Here is a 21,302-nt window from a genome sequence, read left to right on the forward strand (position 1 = left end):
CAAGCTTTTATCGAGAGATATCTTCGTCTGCCAATTGCGGTTGGCAAGATATGAGCAGAAATTTGATCATATAGTAGAAAGGACTCAAGGTAAAATGTAGTGTTGGTCAGAGAGGACTTTAGCTTGTGTAGGGCGGTGGATCTTGTTGAAATCGGTTATTCGGGCCATCCCCACTTCCATTATGAGTTGTTTTCAATTAACAAAGAAAGTTTGCAGGCAATTAACATCGTGCATGGGGAAATTTTCATGGAGCACCTCCATTGACAATCGGCCTCTCCATTGGTTGTCATGGGATAAGCTAGCTGCACCCAAGGTGAAGGGCAGGATGGGGTTCCAGGATTTTGAACAATTTAATTTGGTGCTGCTCTGCAAGCACGTTTGGCGGCTGATGACACATCCGGACTCAACCATGTTTCGCAGCTTTCAAAGGGAAATATTTCCCTTCTTGTGATTTTTTTCCAAGCCCAGGCTCCACATTTGTAGTTCACAACTTGGAAAGCTATCATATTTGGACTTGCTGCTTTGGAGAAAGACCTGGTCAAGTTGGTCGGTAGTGGAGATTCAATCTTGATTTGGCAGGACTACTGGATTCCTATCACATCCACCCTCAAACCTATGGGGCGTTAGGGATTGATCCGCTGGAAAAAGTCTCACATCTGATCCATTCTCACTTAGGTTCTTGGGATGTGGAGGTGATTTGTCGCAACTTTCTTGCCCTGGATCTCGAAGCAATTCTGTACATACCGTTAAGGTCATCAGGCGGTAAAGATTTCTTTGCTTGGGATCTCTAGAAAGGTCAAGTGTTTATACTGTGGAAACGACATGCCGTGCTCTCGTGACCCATAACAAGTGATCAACTCTAGGGGAAGGGACAATAGCGGAACCTTCAATGATAGGCACTTATGGATCGCTTTATGGAAGCTCAAAGTTGTCCCGAGAGTTCGGGTCTTTTGGTGGCGGACTCTCCGAGGTATACTCCCAGACTATGCCACGCTGCAACATCGCCATATGAGAAGTATTGCTGATCAGGATCTCTGCAAGGCTACAAATGAAAATCTACAGCATGCACTTATGTTCAGCTCTCACGCCAAGCAATATTGGGCGGCTGCTTGGTGTTGGGGAACGTTGCAGAAAACAAAAATTTTCCTACGGTTTCACCAAGATCCATCTATGAGTTCATCTAGCAACGAGTGATTGGATTGCATCTACATACCTTTGTAGATCACGCGCGGAAGCGTTCAAAGAACGGGGATGAGGAAGTCGTACTCGACGTGATCCAAATCACCGGAGATCTTAGCGCCGAACGGACGGCACCTCCGCGTTCAACACACGTACGGTCAGCGTAACGTCTCCTTCTTCTTGATCCAGCAAGGGGGAAGGAGAGGTTGAGGGAGATGGCTCCAGCAGCAGCACGACGGCGTGGTGGTGATGGAGCTGCAGTACTCCGGCAGGGCTTCGCTAAGCACTATGGAGGAGGAGGATGTGTTGGAGAGGGAGAGGGAGGCACCAAAGGCGTGTAGTGAGAGGCCCTCCTTTCCCCACTATATATAGGGAGTCCAAGGGGGGGCGCCGGCCCTAGGAGATCCAATCTCCTAGGGGGGTGCGGCCAAGGGAGGAATCCCTCCTCCCCAAGGCACCTAGGAGGTGCCTTCCCCCTTTGGGACTCTTCCCTTCCTTGAACCCTAGGCGCATGGGCCTCTTGGGGCTGGTGCCCTTGGCCCATATAGGCCAAGGCGCATCCCCTACAGCCCATGTGGCCCCCCGGGGCAGGTGGCCCCACCCGGTGGACCCCCGGGACCCTTCCGGTGGTCCCGGTACAATACCGGTGACCCCGAAACTTGTCCCGATGCCCGAAATAGCACTTCCTATATATAATTCTTTACCTCCGGACCATTCCGGAACTCCTCATGACATCCGGGATCTCATCCGGGACTCCGAACAACATTCGGGTTACTGCATATACATATCCCTACAACCCTAGCGTCACCGAACCTTAAGTGTGTAGACCCTACGGGTTCGGGAGACATGTAGACATGACCGAGACGACTCTCCGGCCAATAACCAACAGCGAGATCTGGATACCCATGTTGGCTCCCACATGCTCCTCGATGATCTCATCGGATGAACCACGATGTCGAGGATTCAAGCAACCCCGCATACAATTCCCTTCGTCAATCGGTATGTTACTTGCCCGAGATCCAATCGTCGGTATCCCAATACCTCATTCAATCTCGTTACCATTTAGTCACTTTACTCGTACCGTAATGCATGATCCCGTGACCAGACACTTGGTCACTTTGAGCTCATTATGATGATGCATTACCGAGTGGGCCCAGTGATACCTCTCCGTCATACGGAGTGACAAATCCCAGTCTTGATCCGTGTCAACCCAACAGACACTTTCAGATATACCCGTAGTATACCTTTATAGTCACCCAGTTAGGTTGTGACGTTTGGCACACCCAAAACACTCCTACGGTATCCGGGAGTTACACGATCTCATGGTCTATGGAAAAGATACTTGACATTGGAAAATTCTAGCAAACGAACTATACGATCTTATGCTATGTTTAGGATTGGGTCTTGTCCATCACATCATTCTGCTAATGATGTGATCTCGTTATCAATGACATCCAATGTCCATAGTCAGGAAACCATGACTATCTGTTGATCAACGAGCTAGTCAACTAGAGGCTTACTAGGGACATGTTGGTGTCTATTATTCACACATGTATTACGATTTCCAGATAACACAATTATAGCATGAATAAATACAATTATCATGAACAAGGAAATATAATAATAATGCTTTTATTATTGCCTCTAGGGCATATTTCCAACACTTGGGACATTCTAAACCTGAAGCACCCTCGTCTACGCCGAATACATGGGTTAAGGACATAGTGTTGGATAAACACATCTCTGTTCAGGACAGATGCAAGCTGGTTACAGTCATGCATGCTACATGGTCAACGCGTAACCGTTGGACTCATGATCAAGATTCATATGACCCTGCCCAAGCGGTGAAGGTCGTCTGGGGTGATTTTCTTGTAATATGCCTTGATCCAACCGCAACATTCCAGATGGTCATTGTTGTAGACCACTGGACGTGGACTTGGTAAAGATTAATACTAACGGTGCCATCAGCATTGATGCCCAGCTTGGAGGAGGAGGTGGTGTCACCAGATCCCACATGTCCTTCTTTGGGACAGGGAGTAAGCCCTTCACTAGGGTGATTGACCAATTCATTGTTGGAGCAATGGCTATGCGAGAAGGTACCACCTTTGCACAGCTCCAGGGCTTCGCACATGTGGTGATGGAAGTGGATTGTTTATAGGTTGGTTGCAAACCTCTGGTCTTCACGTCATAATTTGAGACAGATTATGGCGCACATCTTAGATGAAACAAGGGAAAAGTCGTCAAGTTTTGTTTCGTTCTCGGTTAGGCTGTCCCAAGGGATGCTAATATCTCAGTGGTCCTCTGTGCCAAGGATGCTTGTAACCTCTCGGTTTCAGAGTGTTGGCTCTAGGAGTGCCTTTCTTTTCTTGTAAGTAGCCTCAAAGCAGATTGTAGCGGGATTCTCTGAATCAATAAACCTCCCCAAGTTCACAGAAAGAAAAGACGATGGTCACTATTGTGATTGTAGTCGTTCAGTCGTATTACAATGTTACTACATATGGACTGAAAATGAGTGAATAAACACATTAAACGTGTCTATATATATATGATTCATGCTATTCGTCACCCTGAGTGAGGAATAGTTATTCTTCACCTCCTCTATTTTACCATCAATGCACCGTAAGTTTTGTCTTATTTCCAACGTAAGAAGAGACCGTAAGAAAATATATAATCGTCATAAAAAATATTTTATGTTATGTAAAATTACAAACGTAAAAACATAGTGTAAAATACGCATAAACTGCAAATTTTTTTGCCTTATGACCTATATTTTTATTTTCTTATGCCAAATTTTACGTAGTGAATCAAAATAGAAATGTAACTATTTGAATTCCAAACGTAATTTAATTATGTAATGATCGTAAGATTACCTCGGATGAAGAATAACTTATTCTGCACCCTGGATGATAAATAGTATATATATATATATATATATATATATATATATATATTCGTTGGTGTTGGGATCTGGTCCCTACTCTTATCCCATTTGCTTTTTTTTGGTTTTATTCATTTTATGTTCTTTTCCTCTTATAGCCAAGGGTTGGACCACACCACATGCAATAGGAGGGACCATGCAGTCACTAGGCTGCCATTATGGCAGTCCACAGGACAGGACCACCGTCTCCAGAAGCAACACGGTGGATGGAGAACTGTTTGGGGAAGGTTCGAACCTTTATTAGTTCGTGGGGCGATTTTTTTTACTACCGGGTTGGTATTTGTGCCATTCAGCTGCTACCATGGAGCTATTGCAGCCCACAATCCATATTTGACCCAGCCGCTGCGCTCGCCACAACGCCATTAGTATGGGCCATGGGCTGGCCCGTTACAGGAGGAAGCTGACTTAGAATGAGAAAGATCAAAAATGTTTTTTTGCTGGAAAGGAGTTGAGATGGTTTTTTTTTGCTGGAAATGGGGGGTTTCCTCTGTGCACTTCATCGCTTCTAGTTTTTTTGAGAATCTTCTGTGTATGATCGTGCAAACTTTGACGGCACACGCCGATTCTCCTCCGTCATCACGTTTTCATTAGCGAGAGTCGTGCACCGCGACGCCATGGAGTTATACTCCCCTCATTCCCATTACGTTACGTGTATAACATGTTTGCACGAGCGTAGAGAAGAAGATCTGGTTATTATAGCATAATTGGTGGGGTATTCGATTATAATAGCATAATCGGTAGTATCTCACGTTAGCTGCCTCCAACGGATCACGGTAACTTTGGCTGCCTCCAGCGGATCACGTTAACAAAAAAATTAGAACATCTTATATTTGTAAACGGAGCGAGTATTTATATGCAGTGATTCTAGTTCGTGGTGCAGTCGAGTATTTGGCTTTGTTGATTGGACTAAATTTATCGAATAATCCTATTTGATAATCTTGACTAATCCAGGAAAAAATACCGAATAATCCACATTTGTTGGATATTACCGATAATGTATCCGCTACCATATCCACTGGATATCCGATTATCAAATTTGTGAAAATGCATACATTGTCTTTAAAATGGACACGGATGTGGATTCAGAACCGAAATTATTTATCATCCTATCCCAGCCACACAGCTAGCTACAATGGCCCGAGTAACCCTGGAAATATTTTGGACTGAAACTTTAATTTCAGTTTGGTTTCTCTATTGGATTGTGTTTGGTTGGTTTAAATGGGCTGAGAATCTAAAACAATCTGGTGTAGTTTGGATTATGTCAACTACTGGATTGGACTGGTTTGGTCTGGACACAGATGATTTGGTCTCAAACCGTTTCAATCTGTGGACAGAATTCAGTTTCTCGACTAAATAGTACAAGACGGCCATCTTCCAGTTCGCTTCACACAATACACACGCACGTACTTAACTCAATCCAGTCCATCCATCAATGGCGTGCATGGAAGCATTGAGCATGAGTGGTCTGTCCGTGATCCCGATGCAGTACGTGCGGTCTGAAGATGTCGTCGACGTGGCTGGTTTCGACGCCACCGACCCGGACTCTCCCTTCAGTGTCACCTGCGTGTCCGACGTGCCCGCGGCCGCGTCATGCATGTGGCCGGCCGTGGCATCCCGGCGGACCTCATCGACGCGCTGCTCCCCGCCGGCTCCGGCTGCGGACTACGCACGCTCGCCGGGCACTCGCCCGTGTACGTCCATGTCAACAAAAGCTTACGAGTGCACGTCAGCGTGCTCGCGCCTTGGCTCCTCGCATCCTCTTCCTCGGATGGGTGGGCAAGCACGTCGATCCTCACGAGCATGGGTAGCGCGAGCACGCCCGCTTCTTGTGTCCACGGTTTCAGACCGCAGATTCAGTCCAAAAACGAAATATAGTTTGGATGGGTCTGGTTAGAAAACGTACATAGTTTGGTTTGGTCTGGATAATGATGGTGAAATTTTGGATTGGATTGGTTTGGATGGAAGAGATAGAGTCGTATGGTTTGGGTTGGCTTCAGTTTGGTTTTGAAACTATTACCAGGTTTAGGCCCGAGGGCCTAAATATTGTTCGGCCCATGAAAGAATACAATGATCCAGCTCAGCCTACTCAGCAGGGCCTATTTGTCTCAAAAAAAAATCATCAGGGCCTATTTACCTATTTGGATTTCAGACAATAAACCCACGGAGAGGGTTAGAAGACGGCGAAATATCCGCAACGAGCTCGTGGAAATGGCGACGACGGTGGTGCCGCTCGCCTCGGCCATGGCCGCCGCTCCAAGGTCTCGCCTCCGGGGCGCCCCAGACCTCTCCCCGTTCCTCGGGATCCGCCCGCTCCTCTGCCGCTCTCCGCGCGGCGTCGCCTGCGCCCTTCGCCGACCTTCCAAGTACAAGGTACTTCGCCTCACAAGCAGCTCCATCTCCCCACCGTTTTGCGGTTGGTGCGTAGTTATGTGGCAGGAAGGATTAGGTTGGGAGTAGTTAGGCACACTTGGGAGCAATTTAGATGGCGATACACCTGTCGGGAATTGATGAGACCTTGTTTATGTAAAAGCCTAGCCGTGTGGATAACCTTGTGGTGATTGATGAACTGTATATACTCCCAGCGTTGGGGGATTTGAATGACAGTAATTGTCGTGGCATTTGTTGTACAGGCTGTGTGGCAACTATAGGGGGGGTTTGTTATGTGGCCATAATTAACAAAATCTTCTGTATTCCAGAATAAAATTAAGAACGAGGTGGTGGTAGCAGAGGATGACATTGATGGCGGTGACGAGGATGACGACGAGGGTGGGTTGGAAGCGCTTTTCAAGCACCTGGAAGAAGATCTGAAGAACGACGATTTGTCTGTCGAGGATGATGATGATGATGAAATATCAGAGGAAGACATGGCCAGGTTTGAACAGGTATTGGCAGAAGCCATTGGAGATGTCGATGTTGCTGATGAATCTGCAGTAGATTTGGTGTCAGGCTCCGAAGTTGCTGGTAATGATGAGGCAGCAGATCCAGTCGAACCGCCAGAGCTCAAAAGCTGGCAGCTCCGGAGATTGGCTCGTGCAATGCAAATCGGTCGGCGTAAAACTAGTGTAAGCAGATAAATATCCGCTTGAGTTTTGTTTCAGTTTCAGTTTTTAAATCAGCACCATTTCTCTTACTTTGAAAGGGCTCCTTGACATACATATGTAATTCAAAACTGATTTCCACCCTTGTGCCTTGAATTGATTTCCTTGCAGATAAAGAATCTTGCAGGGGAGCTTGGCCTGGATAGGGGTTTGGTCATTGAATTGCTCCGCAATCCGCCTCCAGAACTTCTACTTATGTCTGATTCTTTGCCTGATGAAGCCCCCTCTAAACCTGAAACTAAGGAAATAGAGCCCTCTCCAGTAGCTGATGAGGTTGTAGTTGATGAGATTGATGCCACTGAAGCCAATCCACAGATGGACCTCCCGGTTCATATCATGAGCACAGAATGGTCTGCGCAGAAAAGGCTGAAAAAGGCGCAACTGGAAACACTGGAAAAAGTTTACTTCAAATCCAAACGCCCCACTGTAAGTATTTTTTACGTGAAGACCACGTTCACTATATATTTTCTATTGCTTAAATTCCCAGCTTGGTTTTTGTAAATGTATCATCACTTACTTTGCTGTTGCATTATTACAGAATACTATGATCAGTAGCATAGTTCAAGTTACAAGCCTTCCACGAAAGACCATTATTAAGTGGTTTGAGGATAGAAGGGAGCAAGATGGTGTACCAGACCGTCGCGCCGCATACATGAGATCCCTATCTGAGACGGTGGCTAGTTGATAACTTCAGATAAGCTTGTGTTATAGTGTTCTCTTTTAGGTCTGAACTACGTAGGAATTTGTAAATTCAAACTGTGAAATGCAACCAGTTTCATAAGGCCAACACGGCGTATCTTTTATTGCTTGCTCTGAGATCGGCCAATGTGACAGGTACAACTCCCAACTGTCATCATCCCATTATTATTGGCTTCACTATGGACCACCATTTTGTCTATTCATTTCAGTGGCAGTTAGTTCATGGTCAGTTGACCGGACACCAATTTTCCTTACGGTAAGGACCATGGATCCTTTCACTTTCTTGTTGATGAATTTCCTGGTGTGGAAGCCTGGCATTTCACATGACCCATGTCCTAGCCCGGTTTACTTGGGACAAGTGGACAGTAATTTTTCTGGTTATGTTACCCACTTGATGCAAGACTTTCAACAGTATTAGACTATTAGGTACTCTGGTGTGGTGCTTTAATATAAAGTTTTCTGACATTGAATGCCACATGTTTGAAGAAGGTCCTGACAGCGTAGCTAACACCTGCGCATTGGCAGCGTGAAGTACGGAGTATTTGATTTTTCACATTATGAGCTGAATCTCTGCAATCTTGGTAGGCTAATTTTAACGAACTACCAGGTAGATCAAGTACATGCATCTTTGCACCTACTATAATCAAGTACATGCATTTTGGGCTTTGGACTGATGAGTCAGTTCAGCTGTCCTCACTCTTCACTGGTCATGGGGTCATCACAGGCTCAGATGGTAGGCATTATTGTCCGTGGTACAGACAACTAAGTGTATGCACCGAGCGCACCTCTTGACACTTCTTTAGAACTATTACCTCCGTTCAGAATTATAAGATGTTTTGGATATTTCAATATGGACTACATACGGACTGAAATGAGCGAACAAACACACTAAAATGCGTCTATATAATTCGGAACGGGGGGAGTATATTTTTACACCTTTAACAGAAAAATCCAGGACTTCAGATTTAGCTTCACATACCCATAACTATCGGTGTTATTAATCCTTGCAAGTTGCAACTCTGATGAGTTATGTTCTGGAGTTTTCACCATTCATAGCAGATGTGCTTGGCATCAACGAGCACACACCATTCATATTTCATAGCAGCTGTGCTTGGTATCAGCGAGCACACGCCACATATTTATTGGCGTTGGGGCAGCTGGAGAAATCAATTAGCCTATCACTCATCAGAAAGAAATCATGTGGAAAGAGAAAGAATGGGGAGGTAACAACTGGGGATAATGAGGATGGAAAGGAAGGAGAGCCTGGAGTTTATGTAATAGAGAAATGCTACCAGGGACAAAGACATGAGCGGATAGCCGGATATAGGGGTGAAAGAAATTGGAAGAAAAATGTTGGCAGTCTGTATCATCTATTCTTAGATGATATAGCCAGTGAATTGTACACATCTCTTTATTGACAATCTTCCGGCCACCTTCCACTCTACCCAGCGTAATGATGATTGGTAGTTCGCTGATGCTGACTGGAGCCGAAATACAATTGCATTTTCCCTTGGCTGGCTTTGCTTTCTCTTGGGCCCTCTGCACTTCTTATTCAGACGCACCGTTTCTTCATCGACAGAGTTATGGTGGCGATCGCCGTCCATATGAAAGGTAAGATTCCTGCTACACTATTTTCTCTGCTATGTTCATCATCTTTATTATGCCGACGCATATCATACATACACCATAAACCTCTTTGTGGATCCTCTTGTGTTGACACATCACTTGCACTTCACATCAGATCAGGGCCAACTAGTGCATCCATTTGCGCAGGTCGCTCTCTGCGAATTATCTTGGCCCTGTAGTGGGTTTGGTGATGCTTACCGGTTGCTCATGGGCACAGTTGGGCTCTCTTCCCTCCACATGCCCGTGATGGAAAAGTATTACCGGCGCATGTGGATCAGAATAGTAGTTTAATCTGACAGCTCTTGTCCTGTTTTAACTGAACGTAGACTAATCTCTCCATAGGTTTGTTAGTAGTAGTAGTAGGTTATGGGAGGAGACAGGCCCTGGTAGCCCTCAGTGCCACCGGCTGTTGACTGCTCTCCTGTCTGTACGTTAATGGCCGTCCCTTTCCCTTCACATATATACATACGCACAGGAGGCCTGGGAAGGCAAAGCACCAACCTCAGGAGACACATCCTCCTTGCCTCTTGTGTTCTCTTCTCCATAGCTTGCAGATAAGCAAAGCTTGTCCGTTGCGCGGGGAGGGGAGGTGGACAGGTGCGGATGGAAGGGTTGCAGAGATCGTCCTCGACTTTCAGACGGTCCGGCTCGTCGGGCCTGGTGTGGGACGAGCGGTTCCTGACCGAGGGCGCCGAGGCGCAGGCCGCCGGCGAGGGCGGCGCCGATGACGCCCAGCCGGAGATGCGGCGCTCCCGGAGCACCGGCGGCGTCGGGATGATGCTGCGCCGGGGCGGCGACGACAAGAAGCAGCAGCAGCAGAAAAAGAAGGAGCAACAAGGCCAGAAGAAGGACGAGGAGCGCGATCCCCAGGTGTTCCGGACCAAGGAGGTGGCCCCGGACGTGGACCCGCCGTCGCCGAGGGTGTCCGGCTGCATCCTCTGCGCCATCTTCGGGGGCTCCGGCTCCGGCTCCGGCTCCAGCCCCGCGGCGCGCCGAGGCCGCGCCAAGCCGAAGAGGAAGCAACGGCCGGCGGCGTGAAGCTTGATCGGGCCATGGTGGGTGCCATGCGAGCTGTGTTTATACTGGAGTGATGATGATGGTATACTACTGATATTGGTTGGTTTGTATTGTACTCCGCTCTGCGTTACCGCGTAGCTAGTAGTCCATACGTGTCAGGTTAGTTCCTCTTTTTTGGGTCAGTTTCTGGATTCAGATCCGTGAGCTGAGCAGCTGCTGTTGAGATCTGTGGTGTTCTCTCTTGATCTGGTGCATGGCCTTTCCCCTCTGGAGCCGCTGGGCGTTGGTTGCTTGATTGGTTGCATGTGAGTGTGAGGTGTTGCTACTGTTGCTGCCGTGTTGCATGTATGGAGTTGCAACCATAAACAATCGATTGGGCGGCAAAACATTGGGGCGTGGGGCGTGTGTGTTCATGCTGCCCAAGCTATGGTGAATTTCCTCGTCCTTGCTTTGGAATCTTTTCTTTTGTATTACCTCCATCGCAAATGATTTGTTCAGACACGGATATATCTGACACTAAGACATGCCTAAATACATCGGTACATAGACAAATCTAAAACAACATGCCTAAATACATCGGTACATAGACAAATCTAAAACAAATAATTCTAGACGACGGGAGTAGCAAATAACACGCAAGAGCTTATTTCCTATTTGGGGAAGTTTTTGACTCACCAGAAGTAAACATCTTGATATGAAGTCTATTTTTACTTTGTGCTAGACCAAAAAGAGTTCTGCACCTCTTCCTTTTTCATAGCCCAAACTGGCAGAAACATGAATCATGGCGAGAGAGAAAAGTTGGAACGGCGTGCCTCCTCCTAGCACGAAAAGAAGAATCAAGAAGGCTCGATCCGATTCATAATTGCGCGTGGCAGGGGCAAGACAGGCACATGAAGGTCCCAAGTAACAGCCAGCAGAAAATAGAAACATCACATGGGCCGGCCACATGATGATCTCCTCCGTTTCATGACCCTGTCCCCGGGTCCCGTCCCGTCTGCTCGCCGAGTTGGACGTGGACCGCCGTCCGTTCCGGCCACCGGCGCCGACACCGACATGCCGCATTCCTCTTCTCAGGCCTTGGATCCATGCAGCCGACACCGCCGTATCTGTAGCATGGCGGCTGGCGACGTTTTCTCCGATGTACGCACGCGAGTTTCTACTGTGCTGTGTATATATCTATGTCGTACTTTCTCCGTAAAAAAATATAAAAGCGTTTAGATTACTAAAAGAGAGGGAGTACTTAGGAATTTAAAAATGAAAAAATAGCGAGCTTATACTAGGTCGATAACATAATTTTGACCTTGCCAAGAACAAAAGTCTTTGTTGGGTTGGTGAACATTTGGTGGGTATTCGATCTCGAGCTTTTTTTCATTTGCTGGTCATACAACCGATGCTGGTCCTTAGATGGTTTGGTCGTTCAGCTGTGACGACGTTTATGGTCAACGCGTGCATGCGATTCGTTAATGGTCAAAAAAATTATCTGTTTGACCACCAATTGTTCCCAGCCGTTGTCCACACTTTTCCCTTTAAACACACATGTTTGGACGACCGTGATGTAAAGATCGATTGTGGTATGAACCGGTCACCTAATTTGGTTCAAATCTACCAACTAGATTGATTATTATGGAGTAGTGCTACTAAAATGTTATGTTATATATGGGGCACTTTCGAGCTGTATGGAGTACTTACTAGTCCGGCATGACAGCGCAAGTTTTTGTTAGTATTATTAGGACATCTTTAGTGGCAACCCATAAATTTTCTCTCGCATATGTTCACGGACACGGATGCGAGAGGCTGGCCGCTTACATTCAACCCGCATTTTAACTAGAGAAAATTCCTTATTTGACACCATCTTAAAATCTGCTTCTTTATTTGACACTGGAAAAAATTTCTTCTCTATTTGACACAAGTTCTAAATTTTATTCCCTATATGACATTTTCGTTCATTTTGAGACTAAATGACACCTGAAAAGACTCTTTTACCCCTCATGTGGTATGTGTGTGGGGGGCAATAGCGCACACACGCAGCACCAGTGTGAGGGCAGAAGCACACACGCGACAACACATACACATGCACCAACACACACGCAACAACACACACGTGCACACACGCACACACACACGCAACAACACACATGCACGCGCGCACACACGCAACAACACGCATGCACACGCGCGCACACACACACACACGCAGGCAGCACATATGACCCAGTATACTCATTGATACTGCATCTTTTTTCTGGTACGTCAATAGCATGAAGAGCAAAGTATATCACCTAAACAACATTAACCCATTGATTCCGACTTACGTCGAGATGCTCCACCAACTAGCTGCTGCCACCACCGACACCAAACTAGATCTACCATGGGACGAGTAGATCAAGTCGCTTCCGCAACAACATATAAGGCAGGAAACCATAAAGAAGGTCGAGGCTTCGAACACCAACACGGCCAAAACCGAGCACCACGACCAAACATACATTTCTGAGGCAACCATCCCGACTTCTAGCCACTCCAAAGAGCATGGGCAAACTACCATCATCACCCTCCAAAGTTGTGACCCTGACATGTGTTGCAAGCTACATCCCTGCATGACATGAGCGTCAAAAGGCACCACAACACAAAATAACTATTTGTGGTCCATAGCCACCGCACTAGAATACAGAGTCCTTGCCCCAACATAAATCCAAAATGACCACCTCACCACACATGTGGCACAAAATTGTCAACCAAGTCATGGAAACCGTAGCCCCTTCTCATAGAGCTATCGTTGTACCGCCTTCGATGCTCACCACCTGGCTTTCATCATCACATTGACTCATCGCCCCGACTTTCGCTAACACCCTAGAAAAGGCCAGCCTTGTGTGGCAACCACACTAATGGAAAGGTGTCTAGGTCATTTGAACACGTGAGGGGTGGGTGAGGGGGTGAGGGGCCTCCTATTCTTCGCTTATAGTGAAGGACTAGAGGCTAACGCGCGCTTCGCGGCGCCGTTCTTCACTAGTGGGATTAATTCTTTTATATCTAGTAGAGTGTCACGGTCGGCTGTTTTGTTTGGATTTTATCAATGTTGTCTTGTGTTTTAATTACAGTATGAAGGTGTTTTTTCATTTGTATATCGTGTCGGGTTTTTGTTCGAGACAATATTTCCTAAAGGAGAATGAAGTTTTTTGGAGTGTCGTTGTGGTGTATTTACACATGTCGGTCTCGGTGCCAGTTGGTGGTGGTCGTTTGAGCCTCTTGAGAGGTCCTATCCACGCTAAAATCATGGAATTTCTGCTATAACACGCACATGGATCGGCCCACGAGCTCTCGCTCGCTTAGTTTGACTCCCCATTCCTCTAACTCGGTTAGCTTTTTTCCGCTCACCCCACTGCTCGCTCAGAAAAATGGACTATTTAAAAAAAGGTTAGTTTCATTAAAATATGTTCAAGGATTTTTCAAAAATATGTTAATTTACAAACCATGAATTGCATAAAATATTTATGAGTTTAAAATATATTCATGGATTAAAAACATTTGCAAATGAAACAAGTTTCAAATTTAAAAATTGTTCGCAAACTTTAAAAATACCCGTGAACTTCAAAATACACATGAATGTAATAAATATTAATGAAGCTAAAAATATAAATTTTTTAATGTTCGCAAATTTTAATAAGCGCTCATAATTAAAACATGTAAGAAAATAAAGAGAGAAGAGGAAATAAAACTAAGCAACAGACAACCTTACATGCAAGTCCTACAACGATCCCACAAACCCCGAAGCACCAGAGCCCTTCAAATCGTGGGATCTTGGTATCTCTATAGATATGAGCTATAACATGCAGTTGGGCTGTCTCAAGTAGGCCTTGGTTGCTCCTCCGGTGTTTCCACCTGCTCTATTTTAGTTTCGCTTTTGATGCTTTATGCCCTAAGTAAAAATGGCAGCTCCTAGCTCGAGGAAAAATAGACTACCATCTTTTGACACATTTGTTCGTGAATCAAAATATTGTTCACGGATTAAAAAATGTTAATGGATTTTTAATATTTAGAAAATTAAATAAAATATTCATAAAAATTGAAATATTAACACCTTATAAAATACTGAAAAATGAAAAATCCTTCTGAATTTAAAAAAGCATAATTTTTGAGAAATATTCACTGGTTCTTTTAATATGACTTTTTAAAGATGTTCATGCATTTAGAAAAATGAAACCATACATTGGAAGAAAAAAAGACATAACAAACAGAACACCAACAAAAGCCGAACGAAAACCTATAAACAGAAAACCAAATAGGAAAAGAAAACAAAGACAAAAAGGCAGAAGAAAACCGAAAACCCTTCATATAAATAAACCAGGGAAAAAACAAAAGCTCAAACGCTTTTTTGTGGGGCAGCTCAAACCCAGTTGTACCGAAAGATTGAGAAAATAGCCCGAACTGGGCCGGTCCAACAGGGACGGGGTGCAGAATTTGTACGTGGGCAAGATACCGCTAAAAAAACGTGGGCAAGAGTAGGAAATTCCCACGGCTGTCAGAAAGAAAAACAGCAGGCAGATTCTATATTGTTAAGAAAAAGAAAAGGTTTGGAACAAAGTCATGATTCCGAGGAACAGAGGGGAATGGCGGCATGCGGTGCTTCGGAACGGAGAAGAAGCAATGCACGCAAAGTTTGCACATGCGCTGTTGCGGACTTTCCGGGGAAGAAAACAACTCGTTTTTCATTAGGCGACACATACACAAGAAAGGCTACGCAGGATTGACGTGCATGGGCATCACTTTATTGCACATATAGAAAGAACATATCTGCATGTTGTACAACAGTTATGTTGATAGAACAGGGTGTCACCCTGTTGGTTAGGATAGCACACTATCTAGCCCACCCAGTTCGAGTCACGGAGTGACCAATGGTGTTTGGATGGTCTTGGTTTTTTTCGGCTATGTCGAGCACTCATGGAGCTGCCAAGGTGGCTATAGGACAAGTTTAAGGGTGTCATCCTGTTGGTTAGGATAGCACGCTATCTAGCCCAACCGGTTCGAGTCACAGAGTGACCCATGGTGCTTGGATGGTCTCGGTTTTTTCCGGCTATGTCGAGCAATCATGGAGCTACCAAGGTGGCTAGGACAAGTTTAAGGGTGTTGATGTGCACATCATAGGAGCATCTCCGACAAATAATACTTCCTCTATTTATGTATATGAAGCCATTTCGTTTTTTTTCTTCAATTTTTGACTTGTGATTTTGGTCAAGATAATATGAGTTATATGTCAAAGAAAATATGCTATTTGGAATTGAAAACTAATATATGAACATAAAGTTTAAACATGCCACAATTACATGGGATAAGATGTATACCCTATTTAGAATGCACTAATATAATATAATATAATGGTTGTATGTGATCTTGACATGACATACTCTCTCTACCACGTCGCCGTCAAACGGTTAATCGGTCGCCGATCTTGAGCCCATCAAGCTTGGTGTCGACGGGAGGGGAGGAGTAGTGGCCTTCCTGGGCCTAGAGTGGCGGCGACCTATCGTGCACTACTCTTCCTTGCTGCTGGCGACGCCCACGGACGTGCCGGCTTTGTGGTCGTGGCGGTGGGGCACGACCTTGGCGACGTCATCCTCCTCGTCAGTCTCACTGAACACTGCCTCGCTCGCCTCATCGCACTCCTTGTAGGGCGCCGCCACCCGCTGGCGGTAGCGCCAACAGGCAAGGTGGATCTCGGGGGCGGAGCGGTAGGAATTGAACAGTGCCTCCTGCTCCGCCAGGTCCGTGTCCGGCATGACCGCCCTGTCAGCGGCGAGCCGCTCCTTCGCCTGCAGGTGCTCCTGGAGGAGGTGGTTGTTGTAGGCGGTGTCGGCCTACGCCTCCCAGAACTGCTCCTCCCGCACCATGTCCATGTAATGGGCACAGACCTCGCCGATGGTCATGATGCAATGCACCGGCGATGGTGGCGCGGAGGAGGGGGTGGCGCCGGCTCGTCGGCGGCAGCGTCCTCCATTGGGACTTCGTCGTCCTCCAGTTGCCTGCCGGACAGCAATAGTGGCCATCTCCTTCTTCTGGTCCAGCATCAGCCCGTCCCAGAGAGCTTTGACAGGGGAGAAATCCATGGAGGGAGTTGTGCGAAGAGGGATCAGAGGTGGACGACAACGGTTATGGTCGGGGCTGTGGTTTATATAGTAATGACGGGTGGCAGAGGGACGGACGGGTGACGCCGGAGGAGACGCCTCGGCAACCACGTGCCATCAATGTGGGCGGTAGACGAACGAACAGGCGGCCGTCATGTCGTTTGAACGAGCAGCAGTCGCCTGCACTGGGAAGCGGCGCGGGCGGCGCTCTATCGGCCGGCGCGCCGCTTCAATGCCGGCGTGAGTAAGCGGTCGCGTCCGTTCTGACCGGGCATGAATGCGGGCACAAATGATCTAAAGTATCGCTGACTATTTCGGACGAAAAGCACGAGCGCGTGGAAAGAAGGGGTTTTGGTAGGCTAGGGAGATGAGAAGCATGCATGTGAGCGATCCAGAGTCCCACAAAGTCTCTGCATTTATTTCTGATTTGTGAGAGAAAATACATCCGAATTACGCCACGTATCGATACAGAATCGTCGCGTTGGATAGCTTCCGCTGCGGTCCGTAGACTGGAGATCCGCGGATTCAAAGCGATCGTTCAAAGCCATGGCAGGGCACTCGCCCACTCTCCCTCATCTTGTCTTACTTGAGCACCGGCAGCCATCATCCGCCTCCCATTAAGAACTCCAGACCGTCACCATGGCTGCCTCTTCTCCTCCCAAGTCCCAACCCATCACTATGGGGCCTCTTCCGCCGCTCGTATTAGCACTCTTTCTCCTACCTCTCCTCTACTTGTTCTTCAGGGGCGGTAGCAAGGGACGATCGACACAGGGAGCAAGAAACGCTCCCGGGCCGCCGAAACAGCTTCCCGTGCTCGGCAACCTCCTGCAGCTCGGCGGCCGGCCACACCGGTACTTCCAGTCGCTCACCCAGAAGTACGGGCCGGTGGTGCAGGTGCAGCTCGGCCGCGTGCGGATGGTCGTCGTCGCGTCGCCTGAGGCGGCCAAGGAGGTTCTCCGGACGAACGACCTGCACTGCTGCAGCCGCCCAAATTCACCAGGCAAGTGTGTAGTTCGAATCTGTAGTTCTGTACTTCTCTAGCTCTACATCCACTCACAAGTCCTCAATTTTTAGTTCAAAATTTGTATCGGATATGAACGTACTTGGATGTTGCTATCACCACGCAGGTGCGAGGATGCTGAGCTACAACTTCCTCGACGTGGCTTTCGGCCCCTACAGCGACTACTGGCGCGAGATGCGGAAGCTCCTCGTGCTGGAGCTGCTGAGCGTGAGGCGCGTCCAGTCCTTCGCCTACGCCCGGGCCGCAGAGGTGGACCGCCTTGTCTCCTCCCTCGCCGGCACCCCTCCGGGCACCCCCGTCGACCTCAGCGAGCAGCTGTACGCGCTCTCGGACGGCATCATCGGCACGGTGGCCTTCGGGAAGATGTACGGGTCGGAGTCGTTCGAGAGGACCAGCTTCCAGCGGATGATGGACGAGACGCTGCGGGTGCTCGGCAGCTTCACGTTCGAGGACTTCTTCCCGTCGTCGGCGCTCGCACGGTGGGCGGACGCCCTCACCGGCGTGGCGTCGCGGCGGCGGAGGGTCTTCCTCAGGATCGATAGGTTCTTCGACGCGGTCATCGACAAGCACCTCGAGCCGGGGAGGCTGGCGGCCGGGGTGCAGGAGGACATGGTCGACGCGCTGGTGAAGATGTGGAGGGATCAAGATGGGGCTCTGGCGCTGACGCGTGATAACATCAAGGGAATCCTGATGGTGCGGTTCGTTCGACCACAATCTACATTCAGTTACTGCTAATATTGGACAACCGATGTCACAGAATTCATCATGTTAATTTTCATTTCAGGATACATTCGCCGGTGGGATCGACACTTGCGCTGTGACGACGATCTGGATCATGGCGGAGCTGATGAGGAACCCAAGGGTGATGCGGAAGGCGCAGTCGGAGGTACGCGCCGCGGTGGGGAACAAATCCAGAGTGTACGAAGAAGACGCCCAGGGCCTCAAGTACCTCAAGATGATAGTGAAGGAGAACTTCAGGCTCCACCCGCCGGGGCCTCTGCTGATCCCAAGAGAGACCATGCAGAGCTGCGAGGTCGCCGGCTACAGCGTGCCCGCGGGCACCAGGATACACGTCAACGTCTGGGCCATGGGGAGAGACCCGGAGATATGGGACAGGCCGGAGGAGTTCTTCCCCGAGCGGTTCGAGGACGCGCAGGTTGATTTCAGGGGGCTGCACTTCGAGCTCCTTCCGTTCGGGTCGGGACGAAGGGCCTGCCCTGCCGTCGCCATGGGCGTGGCCAATGTGGAGGTCGTGCTGGCCAACCTGTTGTACTGCTTCGACTGGGAGCTTCCCGAGGGCGTGAAGGAGGACGACGTCGATATGGAGGAAACAGGGCAGCTTGTTTTCAGCAAGAAGGTGGCTCTTGAGCTTGTGCCAGTTAAGCGGTAGTGATATCTTTTTTTAGTGATATCTTTTTTTTGAGATTCTAGTGATATCTCATATGTTTCAAATGCCACCTAGTGCTTCCTCAATAAACTAAACAGTAGTTTAAATCTCAAATATAAGAACAACCTTCCAGTTGGTCTTGCGTGAGTAACAAAATATGCATCTACTAACTCATAGTCTAACTAAGAATTAGTTTTCCGATAAAGGATGGATTTTATTGACTCAAAGTGAAGCATCAAGAGGATACAAACAAATGAGTACACATCTGGCCTCTGCATAACTAAGATGCACACAACCAACACCAACACACGCACACAAAACACACCAACAAATAGCGAAGTCATACTAGACCAAAGCTATGCATAGGCGAGGAAAAAAGAAAAAAGCCCCAAAGCGATCAGATCACGATCGGCAAACTATAACAATGACCATATCTGCACCGACAATATCATGACACCACGCGGACGACGATGTTCTTCAACAGCAACGCCTTAAGGAAGGGAGCGACACTCAAGTGTCACCGTCACCGGATCCAGCCATCCAAGACTAGAATCTAGGTTTTCACCCTGAAGAATCAGTCTGAGCATTCCGAACAATGCCTTCAATAAGGTAACGATGTAAAAACATCGCCATTGTCAGGTATACCCAACACGGGCGAGGCCAAGGCTTTCACCCCGGAGCTCTAGACTGGGTGCTCAAGTAGCACCACCATCGAGGTCATTCATGTGTTGTCGCCACCACTTCTCGACGATCCCAGTAGCTACAGGCGATATGCCCGCCGCCACCGCACAACAATCCCTCTGCATCAAGACATCGTCCACAGTTTGCATTTCGCCGCCGAAGTCAGCCATCACATCTGCAGAGATGGAACTCTCATAAACTTTTGATGGAGGCCATAATCCACGGCGAGGCCGCCGCTGTCCCAGATCCAGTCTCCCATGACATAGTCCTAGGTGGACACCAACAGCCAGCACCATGGGTTGTAGCTAGCCGGCAACCTGGGCGACCGCCGATCATGTGCATGCATGTCCATGCATGTGTATGCATATGCCTCCATGCACCAGCCCCATGTGCTTCCCCTGATCATACTCCAAGCCATAGAGATCATCCAGATCGCAGCCTGAATCACCAGTTAGCTGCCAGATCTGAAAAGATCGAGAAACTAGCAACATGGGACGACGACGGCCAGATCGGGAGACACCATGCCATGGACAGATCAGGAAGCGAGCGGCATGGGACAACAACAGCCAGATCGAAAGGCAATCACCTGGGGAAAGAATAGAAAAAAAAACGGGCTGGGACACCCCGCCGCCGCTATCCGCCGGGCGGCCGGCCTCCTCCGGCGGCGGCAAGGTAAACGGGGCTGCGTGGAAGGGCCTCCGAAGGTAGCTGCGGCGGCGCCTCCGGAGTCGCTGGAAGCGACCCGGGAGGCTGACTAAGAATTAGTTACTCTCTCATCAAGAAGCGACTCTCAGGTAGGGATGAAGATGAAGTGGAAAATTTTCATTTTTGGGAGGCAAAATGGAAACGAAGAGGAAATATGAAAACGAAAACAGAAATTTCAAAACGGAAATGGAAATGGAATTTTTTATGCGGAAACGGAAATAAAACAGAATGGTATTTTTCGGTGGAACAGACGTGGAAACGGAACTTTCCATTTTCATGGATATGGAATTTTTATTTCTACTATAGACCCATGGCTGCTTTGTAGCCCAATTACCAAACAACACACAATGACACAATGAGTATAATGAGCAGAATGGATCATATGAGGACCAACTTTTACTACCACACATATACTCAACTAGACCTTGTACGGAATTGTCATGTATTACTGCAATGCTACCCTATGTTGCAAACACAATCATATTATTTTGTAGCCCTGTTAACAATTCCATAAATTTGTTTGCTTTTTGTTTATATTTCTCTATGATTCAAGGAGGGTTTTACGTTCCGGTCAACATGCAATTTTGTTTTCGTGTCCGCTCTGTATTCGCTCCGTGTCTGTTTTCGGTACTATCTGTGATGTATGGTAGGAACCCTGTTGACCAATCTTTCACGAAAGGAGCGGATTCCCGAGAAGAACACGAAGAACACAAAGGGGAAACACAAGAGGAACACTCAAACTAACAAGAACAAGTCACAATAGTGCTAGATCCTCGGATACATGGAACGATACACGGTACACGGTCAACTAGGGACGATACACGGTAACCGGTCT

The 21,302-nt window shown here is 47.7% G+C and overlaps 3 protein-coding genes across 3 annotated transcripts; all 3 read left to right on the forward strand.

Annotated features, from left to right (window-relative positions):
* The first annotated feature begins 6,257 nt into the window (after positions 1-6,257).
* On the forward strand, positions 6,258-8,074 carry LOC119328906 (protein OVEREXPRESSOR OF CATIONIC PEROXIDASE 3-like). Its single transcript, XM_037601903.1, has 4 exons — positions 6,258-6,487; positions 6,814-7,179; positions 7,327-7,641; positions 7,754-8,074. The coding sequence occupies exons 1-4, from the start codon at positions 6,326-6,328 to the stop codon at positions 7,898-7,900; spliced, it is 990 nt and encodes a 329-aa protein (XP_037457800.1). The 5' UTR covers positions 6,258-6,325; the 3' UTR covers positions 7,901-8,074.
* Positions 8,075-8,744: 670 nt separating this feature from the next.
* Positions 8,745-11,030, forward strand: LOC119328907 (uncharacterized protein At1g15400-like). Its single transcript, XM_037601904.1, has one exon. The coding sequence runs from the start codon at positions 10,144-10,146 to the stop codon at positions 10,576-10,578; it is 435 nt and encodes a 144-aa protein (XP_037457801.1). The 5' UTR covers positions 8,745-10,143; the 3' UTR covers positions 10,579-11,030.
* Positions 11,031-17,148: 6,118 nt separating this feature from the next.
* On the forward strand, positions 17,149-19,216 carry LOC119331915 (4-hydroxyphenylacetaldehyde oxime monooxygenase-like). Its single transcript, XM_037605093.1, has 3 exons — positions 17,149-17,673; positions 17,801-18,387; positions 18,479-19,216. The coding sequence occupies exons 1-3, from the start codon at positions 17,313-17,315 to the stop codon at positions 19,082-19,084; spliced, it is 1,554 nt and encodes a 517-aa protein (XP_037460990.1). The 5' UTR covers positions 17,149-17,312; the 3' UTR covers positions 19,085-19,216.
* Positions 19,217-21,302: the final 2,086 nt, after the last annotated feature.

This window comes from Triticum dicoccoides, chromosome 7A, assembly GCF_002162155.2.
Source record: "Triticum dicoccoides isolate Atlit2015 ecotype Zavitan chromosome 7A, WEW_v2.0, whole genome shotgun sequence".
NCBI lineage: Eukaryota > Viridiplantae > Streptophyta > Magnoliopsida > Poales > Poaceae > Triticum > Triticum dicoccoides.

Excerpts from the sequence above, each read along its gene's own strand:
- LOC119328906 (XM_037601903.1), top strand. The coding sequence starts at position 6,326 with ATGGCGACGACGGTGGTGCCGCTCGCCTCGGCCATGGCCGCCGCTCCA. Across the intron at positions 6,488-6,813 it reads GCCGACCTTCCAAGTACAAG|AATAAAATTAAGAACGAGGT; the intron begins GTACTTCGCCTC and ends TCTGTATTCCAG. Across the intron at positions 7,180-7,326 it reads TCGGTCGGCGTAAAACTAGT|ATAAAGAATCTTGCAGGGGA; the intron begins GTAAGCAGATAA and ends ATTTCCTTGCAG.
- LOC119328907 (XM_037601904.1), top strand. The coding sequence starts at position 10,144 with ATGGAAGGGTTGCAGAGATCGTCCTCGACTTTCAGACGGTCCGGCTCG.
- LOC119331915 (XM_037605093.1), top strand. The coding sequence starts at position 17,313 with ATGGCTGCCTCTTCTCCTCCCAAGTCCCAACCCATCACTATGGGGCCT. Across the intron at positions 17,674-17,800 it reads CAGCCGCCCAAATTCACCAG|GTGCGAGGATGCTGAGCTAC; the intron begins GCAAGTGTGTAG and ends ATCACCACGCAG. Across the intron at positions 18,388-18,478 it reads ACATCAAGGGAATCCTGATG|GATACATTCGCCGGTGGGAT; the intron begins GTGCGGTTCGTT and ends TTTTCATTTCAG.